The 19,475-nt window shown below is 41.5% G+C and overlaps 1 protein-coding gene across 3 annotated transcripts in view; it reads left to right on the top strand.

Moving 5' to 3' along the window:
* The window catches only part of map3k7 (mitogen-activated protein kinase kinase kinase 7), a 54,162-nt gene that overhangs the window by 21,257 nt on the left and 13,430 nt on the right, over positions 1-19,475 (top strand). For 2 of the 3 annotated variants that reach the window (XM_089021501.1, XM_089021500.1), the window contains exons 10-16: positions 4,611-4,692; positions 9,188-9,306; positions 9,404-9,551; positions 9,858-9,938; positions 12,415-12,482; positions 19,005-19,104; positions 19,271-19,332. In XM_089021501.1, the coding sequence (XP_088877627.1) occupies positions 4,611-4,692; positions 9,188-9,306; positions 9,404-9,551; positions 9,858-9,938; positions 12,415-12,482; positions 19,005-19,104; positions 19,271-19,332 (660 nt within the window). The remainder of the gene's footprint in view (positions 1-4,610; positions 4,693-9,187; positions 9,307-9,403; positions 9,552-9,857; positions 9,939-12,414; positions 12,483-19,004; positions 19,105-19,270; positions 19,333-19,475) is intronic. The other variant, XM_089021502.1, reaches the window with a different exon arrangement.

Genomic DNA, 19,475 nt, shown 5'->3' with positions numbered 1-19,475 from the left:
CTCTTGCAAACGGTTGATATAATGCGTCCATGACACCTGAATTTTGGGCTTTTTTGGCAGGTATTTCAACATAGGCTGTCAGTCTGATGTGCGGTTTATTTTGGAACGGCGATGTCACGACTGGTGATGTCAAAGATGACATAATGCATATAGTTACGGGAAAACCAGTGTGATGTTCACGGGAATCAGGACAGAGTCTCAAGTCCATGCATCCTGCAACATCATGAGTTATGATAGCGAGTTGGATATCAGTCATTGTACCAGTTCCAGTTCCTGTTCCTAACCAGTTCCCTCGAGCTATCTTGACGACGATTCATTTTGCTTCTTGGGCACAGCTATTTCGAACCCATTCTGTGTTAGGCTTAGAACGGACCACAACGGAATCCCAACCAGTGGTCCAAGCCTTCCCGGACTTGATACGAGCGTACCAAAACTCTTGAGGATAATTGCTTCCATCTTGTCGTGCTTCGTTCACGAGGACGCTAAGGGGAAATGACACAATTCCTGCACCTTCTAGTGGAAAGCAGGCTACAGGATGTGCCATGCTTGGACACTTTTCTGCCGTCATTGGATGTAAGGGTGGAGTTTCGCAGGCTGATGGAATGGGAGGCTTTACGTGCGTCATCTGAATTGCCTCCACTAATTCATACAGCAAGATGATGTGGACCAAACCCATGGCTATTGAGTAGTTTGGCTCCGTCTCTCTTCCACCTGCTCCGGATCTGGTTGGTGAACGATTTTGCAATGGCTTTGATGCACCCAGGTAGATCTCTCGGCGATCTTGATGGCAGTTGGCGTTGTTATCAGCACGGTGAATGGCCCCTCCCACTTTGGTGCAGACCAGGACTTCCTCTTGATCGCCTTGATCAGCACCTGGTCTCCGGGGCGCAGCAGCCTGTGTTCCTGTGGAGGGAACAGAACGGACTGCGGCAGTACACATGCTGACTGGACCTCATTTGTTGTAAACATTTCACACAACCATTTTGCCAACAAAGCGCCTGGATCTGATTCATTTTCTTGCCAGGGCACACCTTCCCATAATGGGAGGATGAAAGGTCTGCCATGCAAGATCTCAAAAGGCGTTAAGCCGTTATTAGTGGGTGTTATTCTCATGTATAATTTAACCAAAAACAGACATTCAGGCCAGGGTTTGCCTGTTGCCTCCATAGTTTTTCTAAGTCGATTTTTTTATCGTACCATTCGTTTTTTCAACTAATCCTGCACTCTGTGGATGATATGCACAGTAGTTCTTTAATTTAATACCTAAATGTTCAGAAATTTTGGTTATTACGTCATGAACAAAATGTGGCCCATTACCACTCCAAATTATTCTTGGTATGTCATGTTCTGGAATAATATGTTTGCATAATGCTTTTGCAATGGATAATGCATCGGATTTCTTTGAAGGCACAATTTCCACCCATTTGGTGAATGAATCAATTAACACCAAACAGTATTTATAAGAATTACTTGTGTTTAGTTCAATGAAATCCATGTGGACCACTTCAAAGGGGTGTGACCCCTGTGGAAATGTTCCTCTTTTTGGTCGCATGTTACCTTGTGGATTGTGTTTACAGCAAATCAAACAACTCCGACAAAAGTTTTTTGCATACGAATTGAAACCTCTGCTTAAATGGAATACTTTCCCTGCTATAAACACCATGCCCCCTGTTGATACATGTGACCTACCGTGGCTCATTCGAGCCACCATAGGGAACATGTTTCTCGGTAAACATAGTTTGTCTATTTTATACAGCTTATCAACTAGCTTAGCACCATCGGCAAGCCACAAATATTTTTCGGATTTTGTCTGCATGTCTTTCAAAACTTGTGTAGGCACTAATTCACGCATTTCTTGATTTACCAAATTGAAAGTAGTCTGAGCAGCCTTCTTGGCGGCTGCATCTGCTCCTGCATTACCTGACCTAATTCTGTCATTAGCCCTCGTGTGCGCTGCACATTTGAATACAGCTACACTTTTTGGAAGGAGGATAGCTTTCAATAAGCCTCTCAATAAATCTGCATGTTCAACAGATTTTACGTTCGATGTAGTCATTCCTCTGCGGTTCCACTGAGCTGCAAAGCAGTGAAGTGTGGAAAACGCACATTGACTGTCTGTAAAAATCGTCACTGTTTTTCCTTCCGCCCATTTACACGCTTCAGTCAATGCAACAATTTCTGCTGCTTGTGCTGAATACGTGTTTGGTAATGAGCCATCAGCAATAATTTTCAATCGGTCACAACAGCATAGCCTACCCTGTTAGTCCCTGCATCTGACCTAGACGCAGAGCCGTCAACGTACAGATAGATGCTGTCAGGTAAAGGTGTGTCTTTCAAGTCTGGTCGTGGTTTGCAGTTCTCATTTATTCTGTCAACGCATGAATGTGGTTCTCCGTCAACAGGTAGAGGTACAAGTGTCGCTGGGTTAATGCTATTGCACCTCTCAACAGTTATGTGTGGTTGTTCCAGCAAAGTTGTCATGATAGACAAATGTGCTGGTGACAAGAAGGTCATTTTCGTGCCTGTAATCAATAAGTCAAGCGGGTATGGTACCATCAGTGTTGTGGGATGAAAAAGTACTAGTTCAGCTGACGACTGAACTGCCAACGCTGCGGCACACACTGCTCTAACGCATGCTGCATCGTCGAGTTTCTTGATGAAATGCCAGTTGAGTCGATAGTTGGTACACAGCAAAAACTACTTTATTCAGTAACAATCGTGAGAAACATCTATAGTTGGAGCTGGACAAAGAAGAACCCCCGTCTGCCTCTTCAGGCTCAGTTTAAAGAATACCGCGACAGTCTGTTGACCAATCAGTTGTGGACAAGTCAATCTTCCGTTCAATCGGCTACGAACAACTCAGTGTTGGGAGGGCCTTAGACTGAATTTGCCTGTTGCAACAACTATTGAACTAATATGCTTGATAATGCTATGTAAACTAAATTAAAACGTGCAATAATCATAATGTGTACTAAGCTAAACATGAAATAACATATGTTTACTAATGTGCATAAAACACTATCAAGTATCATCAGCAAAAAAAATGCAAATAGGCACTATACAATTGCATTTGGGCTACTCTTCAAAGACTTAATGGCTTGGGGGAAGAAGCTGTTTAAATGCTGGATTTGGTGCGCATGGCTCGGTAGCGCCTGCCTGAGGGGAGTAGCTGGAAAAGGTGGTGGGCAGAGTGCGGAGGGTCTAGTATGATTTTATGCACCCTAGTTTGGAGTCTGGCAGTGTGCAAGTCCTCGAGAGTGGGTAGGGCGGTGCCAATAATTTTTTCCGCCGTCCTAACTGTCCGTTGAAGTCGGATTTTGTCCATTTTTATGGCGGCCCCGAACCAAACAGTGATGGAAGAACTCAGGATGGATTCGATGACAGCCGTGTAGAAATGTTGCAGCACCTCCTGTGGCAGGCCGTGCTTCTTTAGCAGCCTCAGGAAGTACATGCTCTGTTGGGCCTTTTTAGGATAGAGTTGGTGTTGACCTCCCACGTTATGTCCTGGGAGACTGTGATTCCCAGGAACTTGAAGGTCTCAACGGTTGACACCAGGCAGTTGGATAGTGTGAGGGGTAGCTGTGGTGATGGATGTTTCCTGAAGTCCACGATCATCTCTACTGTCTTGAGCGTGTTCAGCTCCAGGTTGTGACGGCTGCACCAGAGCTCCAGTGTCGTGTTGATCCGTGTTGATGGTGAAATTAGAAGGAAAACACATACATAACGCGATGGTGAATCATTGTGTGTTGCACCAAGACTACTACTTGATAATAGTTGACACAAATTCCCTGCAGACAAATCAGCCCATTTCCAACGGAGCTTGGGCACCATCTTGTGCATTTCCTGGGAAGCTACATTGGAGTTCTGAGGGCTCGAATTGATATAGAAGTACTTCTTTAATCGATTGCAAACATTTACACCTTCCTCCTCAGAACTATTTGAATCATATTCATAACTAGATGAGTAACAAGAAAGCATCGTGTCCGAATCTGAAGCCATTGTTTTAATTCTCGAGCAAGGCATGACGTCACTGACGTACAAGGGGACAGGACCTTCTGAAACTGAAACTTTCTGAGGTCATTTTGAAGTAGTTTTGGGACACTAACTCATTTTTATTGGTGTTTTGCATTTTACTAAAAATATCAGCTTGCATGTTTTGGGTATTTTAGATGCTATAAAACGTTTTTCTGATGTCAGTTAGGAAACAAAAAAATGGTGTCTGTTGTCTTTTAAGACTTGCGTTTGAGACAATCCATGTCGGTGATACACAGTCGAGGACATGTAATTACTCCTACGGGATGTGGAATTATCCAATACCAGCAGGTCCACAAAAGTGGATCAACATATTACCTGGCCAATGCGTTGACGTTGATGAAGGGCCTGCCCAGTAAAAGAGAAATCCGGAGTTTACTGGAGTGAGGCAGAAGCACCTTGGCAAGAGATTGAAAAGACCTCTGTTGCGTTCTATTCTGCTAGCTAATTTATCGTCAATAAACTGGACGATTTACATTCCAACATCTGAAGTTGTACAACGATGTGGGATTGATATGAATATTGGGATGAACAATAAATGTTACGCTTTACTTATGGCCTCTGATGTCTGCTTGCAGTACTTTCCAGGATCTGAAGAACCCCTGCAAACGCCTTATCAATATTCAGATGATGGGCAGGGCAACTCTGCAACTAGCACAGGTACAGGAATAAGTTTCACTTCATGTGATACCATGTACACATAGACACGTTTATCACATGTCTGAGATAAGCGTGGAGATATTTTTCATCCGGCCAGATGTAAAACTTATTTCCCTTTAACACGATGCATACCATATTAGACTTTTACACGCCAGAACCCTAATTTTGTAATCTGTTGCTCTCTGATAATGGATTTATCACCTAAAATATTATTTGCTGTAGAATTATGGTATTTTATTGAATACAACTGTGTTGCATCTTTTAATCTAAATTGCTAAATAATAATGCTATTTTATTTAGTACAGTTCTCTTGCATCTTTAAATATCTTCTAAATTAATTAGAAACTTTCCAGACAAGCTGCGCATCGATGAGGTGCGGCAACTTGTTGACGTTGGTTGACAGTCCCATTGCCAATTAGGATACAGAGCATAATGCATGATTAAAAAAAAACACTTAATAAAAAAGCCATACAGTGAACTCTGACGATACACGGTTCAGCTTTCATGGCTTCCCTGCATCCCTTATATATGGACACATGGATCAATACATGAGCAAAGCACAGAAAGGCATTAGTAGAGATACTAGAGGTGCCAAACATCAGCTGCTGGTTGACAGAACAGTCGCTCAAGACTGCAGGTCCCGACATACCAACCTGTGCACAGCCTGGATTGATTACAAGAAAGCATATGACTCGATGCCACACACATGGATCAATGAATGCTTGGAGTTGTATAAGGTCAACAGGACCCTGAGAGCCTTCGTTGCAAACTCGATGAGGATGTGGAAAACCACACTTGAAGCCAATGGCAAGCCACTAACGCAAGTGTCCATCAAATGTGGCATATACCAAGGTGTTGCACTCTCCCCACTGCTGTTCTGCATAGGACTGAACCCCCTCAGCCAGATAATCGCCAAGACAGGCTATGGATACCGCCTCAGAAATGGAGCTACGATCAGTCACCTCCTCTACATGGATGACATCAAGCTGTATGCTAAGAGCGCCTCGGTATACCACAGGCCAATGGCAACCTCGAATTAGCAACAAGGAAAGCGGCTACGACCAAATACCTCCAGCGGGTGAGGCAAGTCCTCAGAAGCCAGCTCAATGGCAAGAACAAGACCCGGGCAATAAACAGCTATGCCCTGCCAGTGATCAGATACCCTGCAGGAATAATAAGGTGGCCAAAGGAAGAGATTCAGACCACGGATGTTAAGACCCGAAAACTCCTCACCATGCACGGAGGGTTCCATCCCAAGTCCAGCACCCTGAGACTGTACACAAGCCGTAAGGAAGGAGGCCGGGGACTAGTGAGTGTGAGAGCCACTGTCCAGGATGAAACATCCAAGCTCCATGAATACATCAAAGAGAAGGCTCCAACGGATGATGTACTCAGAGAATGTCTCAGTCAATGGGGAACAGAGGATGAGGTGCTGGAAGAGGGACAATCATGGGAGGAAAAGCCCCTACACGGGATGTACCACCGAACCATAGCAGAAGTGGCTGATCTCAAGAAGTCCTATCAGTGGCTAGAGAGGGCTGGCCTAAAGGACAGCACAGAGGCACTCATCCTGGCTGCCCAAGAGCAGGCCCTGAACACCAGAGCCATAAAGGCAGGGATATACCACACCAGACAAGACCCAAGGTGTAGGTTGTGCAAAGAGGCACCTGAGACAATCCAAGTATGGACTGGAAACCCCAAGGTCAAAATGGGAAACACCTCCCAAGGTGGTGGAGAATGACCGAGCAAAAATCCTGTGGGACTTCCAGATACAGAGTGACAAGATGGTAATGGCCAACCAACCAGATATCGTGGTCATAGATAAAGGGGAAAGGAAAGCCGTTGTCGTGGATGTAGCGGTCCCGAGTGATGGGAACATCAGAAAGAAGGAACATGAGAAAATCGAGAAATACCAAGGGCTCAGAGAGGAGCTGGAGAGAGCCTGGAAGGTAAAGGTGACAGTCGTGCCTGTGGTGGTTGGAGCACTCGGGGCAGTGACCCCCAAACTCGACGAGTGGTTGCAACAGATCCCGGGAACAACATCGGATATCTCGGTCCAGAAAAGCGCAGTGCTGGGAACAGCACGGATACTGCGCAGAACCCTCAAGCTTCCTGGCCTCTGGTAGAGGACCCGAGCTGAAATGGGGACAGACACCACCCATGGTGGGTGAGACGAGGATTTTTTTTTTATATATATACAGTAAAGTCTCGTTATATCGATATTCAAGGGAGTCCGAAAAAATATCGATATGACCGGGACTATCGATATATCCGACCCTGTTTGCATGTAATTTTCTTCGTGCGTGCATAGAAATAGTATCGATATAACCGGGACTATCGATATATCCGATATCGATATAACGAGACTTTACTGTATATATAAAAGGGATGCAGGGAAGCCATGAAAGCTGAACCGTGTATCGTCAGTACTTCTTTAATCGATTGCAAACATTTACACTTTCCTCCTCAGAACTATTTGAATCATATTCATAACTAGATGAGGTCGCGCCATTGGTCGACTTGGTCACATGAGCCGCCATCGGTCGCGCTATTGGTCGACTTGGCCGTGTGACTTTGTCACGTGACACGCCATCGGTCGCGCCATTGGTCAACTTGGTCACGTGTCTTGGTTACGTGTCACGCCATCAGTCGCGCCATTGGTCGACTTGGTCAGGTGACTTGGTTACGTGCCCAGCACCCGTGTAGCAGAGCCATTTTCATTTTCAGACGCTAGCTCGTGTGTAGCAGACGAGATTGAAGTGTTTGTGTTCAAAGGTAAAAATGGGAAGCAGAAGAAGATTGATGACCTTTATAAATTGTATACATAATACAGTAAGATGTAAGCGTTGCAGTTTCCCTGTTGTGTTATGTACATGCCCACTGTACTGTATATGAATGCAATCGTTTTTTGCAACAATGTTTCTTGTTTTGTCTGCTGAAGTGCGATGATTTTGAAAATTATTAATATTCCATACTGTGTATTAAAGGACAGACGATGTCACTTTTTATTCAAATGCAAATAAAAATGACTTCACGCCAAGACGTCTTGCATTGCTTGTGAATCCAAACAATGGCTTCAGATTCGGATAATATGCTTTCTTGTTACACATCCAGTTATGAATATGTTTCAAATACACTGTAGTTCTGAAGATTAAAGCAATACATGTTTACAATCATTAAATAATTATATGTGCCATTTTGAGGCAACATTGGGGGAACATCGAATGGCCAGCTCCGTTTCTTATATGGCGCTTGGCTGCCCTCTTTTGGTGGCTTTTGTTTAATGCAGTTCGGCGCAGGATCGGATATATCGATAGTCCCGGTTATATCGATATTTTTTCGGACTCCCTTGAATATCGATATAACGAGACTTTACTGTATATATATATATATATATATATATATATATATATATATATATATATATATGTATGTATGTATGTATGTATGTATGTATATAGTGATACCTTGGTTTACGAACTTAATTGGTTCCCAGCCAGTGTGAAACGTGATAAGTGTGTATCCCAAAAATTAATTTCCCATAGGAAACCATTAAAATGAGAAGAATCCGTTCACAGGTCCCCATAAAACATAAATTTCTATTTTTTAAGCCTTAAAACGACACATAATCTACATTATTTTATGTATAATAAATTTGCTATGGTATTATAATTAAAGAAATAAACTGTACTTTATAATAAAGTCATTTTATTTACCTTTGTGATGGTCATTGATGGCTTGATGGAGTGACCGGTTTCATCAGCATTAAACACTTAATGAAAACAAACTTAATGAAAATTATCACAGAAAAAGCACCATGTAGATGCTTTTTCTGTGATAATTTTGTCTAGTTCCTCATCACTTGTTTTCTGTTTAGCTGGGTTGATAGCTTTTTGCATCAAGTGTACAGATGGCTTGTGGGGGTTATTTGTGGAGTCTGATTGATGGGAATTTTAACCTTGCAGTCTACACTCTGCCTTTGAACTATCAAAGTTGAAACAAGTCCAAATGTCACTGTTTTCTAGCCATTTTGTTACTCTGTCGTCTGCCTGTTTCTTTAATGTTTAAACCACCTCCCTTCGCTGCTGCGTTCTTGACCTATCACGTGGCTTTAACCGAAGACTGGGGGCGGGGAATAGAGGACCAAAACAAGCCGGCTGTGCCATTTTCTTTAAGGAGAACGGGCTCGTTCGCGAACGACACATCACTCACTGTGGCAGCTCCGTGTGTATCCCGAAATAGTTCGTATGGCAACTGAAATTTTTCATAAATTCAACGTTCGTAAACCGAAAAGTTCGTAAGCCAAGGGGTTCGTAAACCGAGGTATCACTGTATATTTTAGCATTGTCTTGATTGGCTATGGGGTTGAAGAGGTACGGTATTTTCTGCACTATATAAAATATGATACTTTGTTTTCCTTATGTTGGCAAATATCAAATGATTTTGGATGAGTGGAATCTGTTGATATGATGTTTTTTTTCTTTTTGGAAAACAGGTTCATATGTGGACAGCACCGGTAACAAAAGTGATGCAAACATTGAGCGTAGTGATTCTCAAGGAAGCAGCGACACAATTAAGATCACACCGCAGTTTGCGCCTCACTTCAGACCAAAGGTAAAGTCACATTGAAGTTTTAGTTTTGATTTTTATCTGGAAGGGGTGTTGACCAAAGCAGCTACAGATTAAGTAACTTTTAATTTTGGTCATTCAGGGAGACCCTTTGAGGACGTTGCCTCTTTCCAGGGGGGGTAGTTTTGAGAGTCTGCCTGCTCGAACCCAGGGCTTGACATCCTCCGACAATAAACGAATGAGTGCGGACCTGTCAGAGCTGGAGCCCAAGATAGGATTAGTCCCTGCAGGTAACAAATAGTAAGATTTTTGTTTTACACTGTTACTGTTTTTTAGACTTGAACAATGGTATTGAAGGGAGGCCTGTCCGAGCCCAGACCTGTATGAAGGGGGAAAATATGTATATTTAGCTGCAAATATTGACAGACCTTGCCACTTCACAGCATCTGGAATGAATGGGATTCATGTTGCCCTTGCAAAAAGTAAACTCTGCATGTGTCTTGCCCTGCCTTTCCAGTCCAGTTGGCTTCAAGTCTATCATACTTTGCATGCTTGTTTGTGTATGCAGCTGTATGCATGTGTATATGTTTTTGCAGCACGCCCGCAGTATAAACGAGGCCATCGTAAAACAGCATCTTTTGGCACCATTCTGGATGTTCCCAAGATCGTCGTCACAGGTATAAGCTGGACTGCTAAGGCTCCCACTAATTGGGTTTCATTGGTTTTGGTTATGATCTTGGGTTTCTCTGCTATGCCTCATTCTTCTCCTGTTTGTCAGTCCCCGACTAGGGTTACGTCTTGTGAAAAGGGTTGATTATGGAATTCAAGAGTCATTGAGAAGGGAAAAAAGAATATTTATGAGCGTGTCCTGCAGTTGCACACACAGAGCTGCCTCTTAGCTTTGTCGGGACGGTTTTAACAAATCACTTTTACGATTGCATTTGATAACAATTCTACCTGCAAATTTCTCACTTTGCAAATTGCCCCATTGTGGGACGATTCAAGACTTTCTGATTCTGATTTTGAACTTGGTTGTTGTCTTCTGTCACATGACTGACTTGCTGGTAGAAGATCCTGTGTATAAAGCATTCATTTGTCTTTCGCACTGTTGCTTGGCCTGGCTTTTATGCATTGAAGACAAAAAGAAATTGTGGCTCTTCCACCTAACTCTGCACTGATTGACTATATCCTCTCGTTTTATTTGAGAGGTTGCAATGATTAGAGGTGAAGATAGATGTCAGACAGTAACTATCATTTAACACTTTATGTACGGTAATTACATTTGGCAGATTCCGTTAAACTGGCCAGTAACGTACAGTATTTTCATGACCATAAGATTCACTTACAAGTCATATATTTTCTTCAAAATGGATGGGCCACTAAATAATACAGGCCTGATGAGTGAGTTTCAACACCCCATTTGGACCTGGCCAAGTGATGAGGGTTATGATGTGCACAAGGGAACAGTTTCTTGTGAGGGTTTTTGGAAGATGACATCAAGTCTTACTCTTAGAATGATGCAAGAGAATTGGGAAAGTTTAGTTGTGAGAACAGGCAAGTTCATTTCGGACACATAAGATTACGACTTTGATGGATTTCACAATGATTAAAAAAAACATCACTACATCAAGTTCAGGCAGACTCATTTTTGCTTCTTTTTTTCCCTTTTTAAAAACATGCTGCGTTTTATACAATACATATAAATACAGAAAAGGGGAGATGTTCAGAGTTGTAGTGACTACAGAAGAATAAAGTTGATGAGCCATACAATGAAACTAAGGGAAAGAGTAGTTGAAGCTAGACTTAGAGCAGAAGTGAATATTAGTGAGCAGCAGTATGGCTTCATGCCAAAAAAAAAAGAATACAACAGATGCAGTGTTTGCTTTAAGAATTCTGATAGAGAAGGACAGAAGGAATTGCATTGTATCTTTGTAGATCTGGAGAAAGCGTACGACAGGGTGCCCAGAGAAGAGCAGTGGCATTGCATGAGGAAGTCTGGAGGGGCAGAAAAGTATATCAGAGCGGTGCAAGACATGTATCATGACTGTAAGACAGTTGTGAGGTGTGCTGTCGGTGTGACGGAGGAATTCAAGGCAGAGGTGGGACTTCACCAGCGGACAGCTCTGAGCCCCTTATTCGCTATGGTGACGGACAGGCTGACAGACGATGTTAGACAATATCCTTGGACGATGATCCTTGCAGATGACATTGTGATCTGTTGCAAGATCAGGGAACGGGTGGGGAAGAAACTAAAGATGTGGAGGTATGCCCTGGAAAGGAGACAAATGAAGATCAGTCACAGCAAGACGCAATATGTGTGTGTAAATGAGTACAAGTGATGCCACAGGGAGAAGAGATAAAGAAGGTGGATGATTTTAAGTACTTGGGGTCAACTGTCCAGAGCAATGGAAAAGAGGTGAAGAAGCCTGTCCAGGCAAGCTGGAACGGCTGGAGAAAAATGTCAGGTGTGATGTATGACATCAGGGTTTCAGCTACGATGAAAGGAAAGGTGTAAAGGTATGACCAGCCATGATGTTTGGACTGGAGACAGTGTCATTGAAGACAAGACATGAAGCAGAGCTGGAGATCGCAGAGATGAAGATATTAAGGTTTTCTTTGGGAGTGACCAGGTTGGATAGGATCGGGAATGAATATATCAGAGGGACAACTCATGTTAGAAGCTTTGGTGAGAAAATCAGAGAGGCCAGACTGAGATTGTTTGGCCATGTCCAGAGGAGAGAGACTATATCGGGAGACGGATGCTGAGCCTTGAACTGCCAGGCAGGAGACAGAGAGGAAGACCAATGGTGTTAGAGAAGAGGATGCACAAAACCGGATTAGATGGAGGACACTGATTCGCTGTGCCGACCCCTGAAGGAAAAGCCCAAAAGAAAAGAAGAAGATATAAATACAGAATCAGCAACCGGAACTGACACTGCCTTTTAATATGGTCCGCCATATGATTCGGAAAATACTGCGGTTTACATCCTGGTCCACACCAAAATCTCAAACAAAAGTTGTGATTTTTTTTGTTTTTATTAAACTGACAGTACCAATGCAACCACTGTTGTTTGGTCATGCACTACGTAGGACACATACTAAAAGGAATTGTATTTTTTTTTTCGTCTGTCCATGTTTTTCCTATGTTCACAGCCACGTGTGAGCCTCAGAGGCGCCGTTCTGTACAGGATTTGCCAGGAATCGGCACAGAATCCAGCCAGGTAAGTTCGACAATCATTGTGGGGGGGTGAAGTTTAAAATGTATGGAAAAAGGATCTCCATTCAAAGGTAAAGTCTTTCCTATAGCGAAAACAGCCGCCTTAATTGGATCGCTATCTTATTTCATACAGTTGTGCACAAAAAGGTTCACATTCCCAGACAGAATTTGCATGTTGTGTAGCATTCTATAAAGTAAATACCTCAGGCAAAACCACTTACAGTGACACCTTGGCTTACGAACGTAACTGGTTCCCAGAAAGCGTGTGTAAGGCAAAAAATGAGTATTCCAAACATTAATTTCCCAGAGGAAACATCTTGAGGAATGATTCCTTTTAAGCTTTTAGCGGCTTTATCGTCCTTGTACGACGCTTACGATGACGAACTTCCAGGTTGCCTCTTGACGATATCCGAGTGAAGTTGCCGTGCTTTCTCTGCAATCATTTTACCTAGTTCCTCATCAATTGTGTTCTGTTTCGATGGGTTTATAGCTTTTTGCATCAAGTGTCACAAGGAGTTCCGAGTTGTACATCTTGGAAATTGTGATATTGCAACAGATGCAGGCAGACACACTAGAAACTTCTTTAACCCTTTATGGACGATTGTGCCAAATTTGGTACACTAAAGATAAATGCTTATAGAGAAAATGAAAGGTAGCAGTTCAAGTGCCGATTGGAAGTGATGCGGCACAAGTTACATGTCCCTTTAAAACAGGTTATGTGCAGCTTTACCTTTTAGAGCGTCAGTGACATCATCTTAATGCGCAACACAACGTGCTCTCCTCCATCTTCAAAGCGCCTTCTATTTTTCGTCATGGCTAAAATATCACGTAAGTATATGTTGTAACTATTTTATGAGCTATTCCGAAGAGGTTTACCTTGAGACTGAAATACATAAACTAACGCTAACTTGTTTATTTACCGAGAAATATTAAAAATAAGGAGTGTCCAAGATTTGGAACATTCGGCATGCTAACTCTATTTTCATGATGATATTGTTGATCCTGACTTGGTACCCGATGTGAAGAATTCGAAGTGAATGCTGCGTTTTCCACTAATACCTGTACTTCATAGCATTCTCAATGATTATTGAAAAGGAGGTCCACATGTTTTTTTTTCTAAAATACCCATGTACTTCCACATCCTGATGAGAATGAAATAGATGACAATGTTGATGAAGATATTTTGGCATCTGACACAGTCGTGGCTGTTGCATTGATGAACTTCTATCACCATTCAAATACTTTCAAAGGATTTTCGATGAAAAAAAAAATGGATATTATTGTTGAACAGTCGAACCTCTATGCCAGTGTTTTTCAACCTTTTTCAAGCCAAGGCAAATTTCTTCCGTTGGTGATGGATGAAAGACACACACGAAGCTCTTCCTCCACAGCTCTCAGTCTTTCTCTGTCTTTCTCTGTCTTTTGTTTTTACTGCAGTCAGGCTTGAAAAGCTCACCTCACACAGATATGTTGTGGAAAATGGGAGCAATGTCAAAATAGCTTTGTTAGCCAGCATGGAGAACTCATTGGCAGCTGCCAACCAAAAACTGTCCAAAGGTAGATCAGCAAAGGTTAGCTTGAGGCCACGATCTTGTCTCAGTTCAGTTAGTTCCTCCTGCTCCTGTAAAGACATGTTTATTCCAACAGCTGATGCTGAGCTGAATGGGTGCCTAACCCAGCCAAGGTGCTCCGTGGAGGCTGAAGAGAAATAAAATGTGTTTCACTATTACCTCACACAGTGCAGTAGTATTGACATCTTGGATTGGATTGGATTGGATTTGCCTTTATTAGTCTCACAGTGGAGAAATTTACATTTCACAGCAGCAGAGTGATGAAAGGAATGAAAGTAGAAAAAAAAAATACATGAGCTGCTGGAAAGGCAGCCACTCTCGCCATCTTGCCATTTATTGGTGAGTGGGAACATTTAAAGATTGCCCCTTTCCACATGTTGCTGCCAGAGGTGCACCTTTGAACGAAAACCATTTATTTTATCTGAACTTGTAAGCAGATTTTCATTTCATGAAAATTACCTGTTTCCCCGTTTGTTCACGCAGGCGAACAAAGTATTCCACATTTTTATTTTGGACTGAGGGGTGTTTCGTTTGGAGATGGCGTTTAAGCTTACTTGGGACCATAGCGCTGTTGCAGAGCTTTTCACCACAGACCAAGCACAATGGAGTCTGTGCCGCTGCATCTCCGGTAAAAGTAAATCCAAATGAGTCAGAGCTTTCGTTGTATTGCCCGAAACTTTTGTCCAGGGTCCACTTCTGAGTCAGCATTTTTCCTCTTCAAAAACCTCTCCATCGCTTTCACCGTCGTCCCGCTAGCCACAATCTGCACTTGCCGCACTATCCCTGCGTCACTAATTCGCTTGTCTCAAAGCACAGTGGTGTGCCGCCGCACACTGGTTGAAAAACACTGCTCTATGCGATGCAAAATGACATCAATAAGCCCCTGTGTCTCGCCAAAGAAGAGTTTGAGAAGTGGCTGGGATTGATATTTTATTTCTCAATCTCAAAATTACCATACACTCGGATGCATTGGGCTTGAAAGCTATCAGCACTAACTGATTATGCTTCAGAATGTAAGTCGAGGGATCGCTTCGAAATTATAAAAACGAACTTGCATATAGCAGACAACACAAAACAAGGAACTCGGGGAAGCCCAAATTATGATCCCTTGCACAAAGTAAGAATCACCTGAGACAGAAGGTTCAAGAATTACACAAATCAGTGTTTGTTAATTGATGAAACATTTGTACTCTGTGAAGGTAGATTTACACTCAAGCAGTGACTACCAAATAAACCAAAGAAATGGGGGTTCAAGTTGTTTGTGCTGGCAGGTTATAATGGCTACATGTATGACTGCATTCCATATACAGGAATGATAGATCCAGTCAGTGACTCCAAGGTTCCCGATCTGAAAGTAAGCTCAAATGTTGTGCTCCATTTGGCTCAAAACATCCAACCATGAAAGAATCATCGATTGTATTTTGATAATTGGTTTACATCTATCCCCTTACTCCAACATTTGGCAACAAGAAAAATCTGGTGTTGAGGCACAGTGACGCTCGATCGATTGGTCAGCTGAACCGCAGCTAAAAGACATTGAGGTTCTTTTCCCTCCGATAATACAGTCTTCGGTTCGACAACATAGCTCATGTTCCTTATGTTGCAAAGAACCGCAACAGGTGCAAGCATGGCACATGCTCGGTGAAAACTAATACAGTATTTACTGCAAAAAATGCAATGTAAATCTTTGTTTGAATCATCACAAGAACTGCTTTGCATTATTCCATGGGTTATATCTAGTTTTCTGTATCTGTAGAGGAACTATGTATTTTTATGTAAACATTTTATGTACATATTTTATGTAAATTTTGTATGTATTTTATGTATTTTTTATTTTAATAAAAAGCTGTCATATTGATAAAAGTCTAGTCTTTGAAGTTGCATTTGAGATATGTTCCAAAAAAGGCACCCACTCAATTGAGGTCTTTCGTGACGATTGTACCAAAGTAGGCACATTATCAAATTTTCTATATTATTGGAAAATAATAAAAAATGAAGCTACTCGTATGTTATATCCATCAGTGACCATAAAAACTGAACATATTTTTTTTTTCTAAGTAGAAAATAATTCAGTAAAGGGTTAATAGCTGGTTCCCTTGCTTGTCTTTTCTCTTCAAATTGTACAGATGAGTGGACTGTTATTATGTGCCGCTGCAGGTTATTTGTGGAGCCTTATCACTTTGCAAATAACACATCACTCATTGTGGCGCTCCGTGTGTTTCCCGAAAAATTGTTCATATGTCAAGATTACATTCTTGGGAATTTAACGTTCCTAAGGTGAAAAGTCCGTTAGCTAAAGCTTTCGTAAGCCGAGGTATCACTGTATTTGCAAAGACTGAAATTCAGATGAAGTTTGTTTTGTGGACTTTTCTTTACATTCCATGCAGTTTTTCTGGCATTTGTGATTGAAATCCACATTTTCTAAACGGTGCCAATACCTGGAAACGTTACAAACTAGAGAAAACCCTGATTTATAGAAATGAGACTAGAAAAAGAAAACGATCGTAAGTTTCCATGAGTTTTGAAAGGCACTTATAAATGAAATGTATTCTTATTACAAATATTGCTGCCATCAAATCTTTATACCTCAACCATTAATATTGCATCATTGGATTGGATTGGATTTGCCTTTATTAGTCTCGCAGTGGAGACAATACATAAACAAACACATAAAAACATAAAAAAAGAGAACAAGCGGCTTTCAACACTTTAGATTAGTCAATTATTTGTAAAAAATAATATACCTGTCAACCCGAGGCGGTTGGCAAGCTTACAAATAATAGTGTTTGCCCTGACATAATGATGATTATAATCTTACGTTTTATATGGTGTCTGTAAAATGAACCTAAAATAACATGTTTTACATAATGTGAATTTATTACAATTTAGCCTGGTTCAATCAAAGAACAATGTCTTCCGCTGCTCAGCTGCATCATGAATTCTAAAATTTAAGAATGACTTTTGTTGTAATTATATGTAGCTCTACCTAGCAAAAATAATTTCTCAGGCATTATTGTGCGATCATACGATATCACAACAAATCTATTTGCTTTATTGACAGTAAATGTTGGAAGTACAGTAATTTTACAGAAATAGTCTTATTTATACAAATGTCGAAATGTTACTTGAGATAAAAAGCATATCTGTAGCTATACTGTATATGAAAATGTAGCTTAGTGTAAACAAGACAGAATCACAGTTCACAGGTACGCAAGGTTGAGTAAAACTACAGTGTATAATTAACAATAATTTGGTAAACGAAATTAAAAAGGTCAATTGATAAAGTTAACTTACCGATGCAATCTTCGAGTCGGGAAACATTTGTTTTATTAATTCTGAGAAGTGATCAGCAACCATTCTCTACACTGTTTCTTTACGAACTTTTGTTTCAAAGTGTTTTCTGAGATAATAGAAACCTGATGCAGGAACTTTAATGTCCAATCCACACTGCACGCAAAATGAGTACAGTGATGCCTCGGTTTACAAACCCCTTGGATTATGAACTTTTCGGTTTACGAACATTAAATTTATGAAAATTTTACTTTGGTATACAAACACAGAGACACACAGAGCTGCCACAATGAGTGATGTGTCGTTCGCGAACGAGCCCATTCTCCACAAAGAAAGTGGCAGCCGGCTTGTTTTGGTCCTCTTTCCCCGCCCCCAGTCGTCGGTTAAAGCCACGTGATTGGTCAAGAACGCAGCACTGAGGGGGGGGGGGGGGGGGGTTTGAAAGACAGAGTGAAGCCATTCTCCAAAAAAGCAAATGGCTGCAGACATTTTTTTTGCCCTCTATTCTCCGCCCCCAGTCTTCGGTTAAAGCCACGTGATTGGTCAAGAACGCAGCAGTGAGGGGAGGTTGCTTAAACATTAAAGAGACAAGCAGACGACAGAGAGTGACAAAATGGATAGAAAACAGTGATGTTTGGACTTGTTTCAACTTTGATAGTTCAAAGGCAGAGTGTAGACTGCAAGGTTAAAATTCCCATCAATTAGGCTCCATAAATAACCCGCACTAGCCATCAGTTCAATTTGAAATAAAAAAACAAGCAAGGGAACCAGCTATTAATGATGTTTCTAGTGTGTCTGCTTGCATCTGTTGCTGTCGCAATATCACAACTTCCAAGATGTACAACCCAAAGCTCCTTGAGACACTATGCAAAAAGTGATACATTCCAAGTATCAACGACCATCACAAAGGTAAATAAAATGACTTTGTTATAATGTACAGTTTATTTCTTTAATTATAATACCATATCGCAAAGTAAGAGACTTAGAAAATTAGAAAGTATAAAATTATGTTTTATGGGGACCTGGGAACGGATTATTCTCATTTTAATGGTTTCCAATAGGAAATTAATTTTTGGGATACACACTTTTTGCCTGACACACTCTGTCTGGGAACCAATGAAGTTTTTAAGCTAAGGTATCACTGTATTGTGGTCCGAAAGAAGCAGGCGCTAATTGCCCCACGAGATTGTCGCGATCAGACGGCTACAGACCATTTCTGTGCATTTTCTTGTTGCTGCAACGGTGACAAAATCAAAACGAGAAAAAAAATCATGGATGGAAAACAAAGATTTTTAATATACACCGTACGCATTCAAAAATCAGTGCTCACTTCTACAAATTACGCCAAAATCGCACAATTTAACAGGTATTACTAATATCAACACTTGGGGACTGAATAATAGTACAGTTATCCCTCATTTTCGCGGTTAATGGGACCAGGACCACCCGTGATAGACAAAAAGCCACACACACACTCTCATGCAAGCTCGCTTTGTTTAGACAATTAATGAGACCACTAAACATGGTGTTTTTTTCATACTATCTCACACACACACAAGCACACGGAAAGTAAACGAAAAAGTATTATTGTCCACGAACGAGATTTCCATTCCCTTTGCAAAGTTATTCAGTGGAGACTTACCTTACTTTATGTCCTCTTGCAGGGAAGTCGGAATAGTAGCCGATCTTCTAGTCCCAGTTTAAGGATGATGCTGCCCGAAAAAGCAAACAGCGGAGGTTACTTTTCCCCTGATGACCCCACAGGTACTTTTTGCTGCTGTTCGAGTTAAAAAAAGAAAAACATTTGATGAGCAAACTTAATATGACGTCGTAGTCAGTTATAGAGCAGATGGTGGTAACAGCAAGCATGTTCCTTGAGAGATTCCGACAGATTCCCGACCAGTTTAGTCATGACCTCTTTGTTTCATAGACACCAATGGCTCAGACAATTCAATTCCAATGGCTTACCTCACCCTTGACCACCAACTCCAGGTATGTGAATCATTTTTAAAGGACAACCGACGCCCCGGACAAGTTGTGTCCATAATTTGTAAAATGGCTTAAAATGACTTCTACTGAGCGTGTTTTACAAAGATTCCACGGCATATAGCTATATTTTAAGTTTTAAGACTTGC

The sequence above is a fragment of the Hippocampus bargibanti genome, linkage group LG19 (genome assembly GCF_051943395.1).
Source record: "Hippocampus bargibanti isolate YZ-2025 linkage group LG19, ASM5194339v1, whole genome shotgun sequence".
NCBI classification, from domain to species: Eukaryota; Metazoa; Chordata; class Actinopteri; order Syngnathiformes; family Syngnathidae; genus Hippocampus; species Hippocampus bargibanti.
This window is presented reverse-complemented; position numbering and strand designations above follow the sequence as displayed.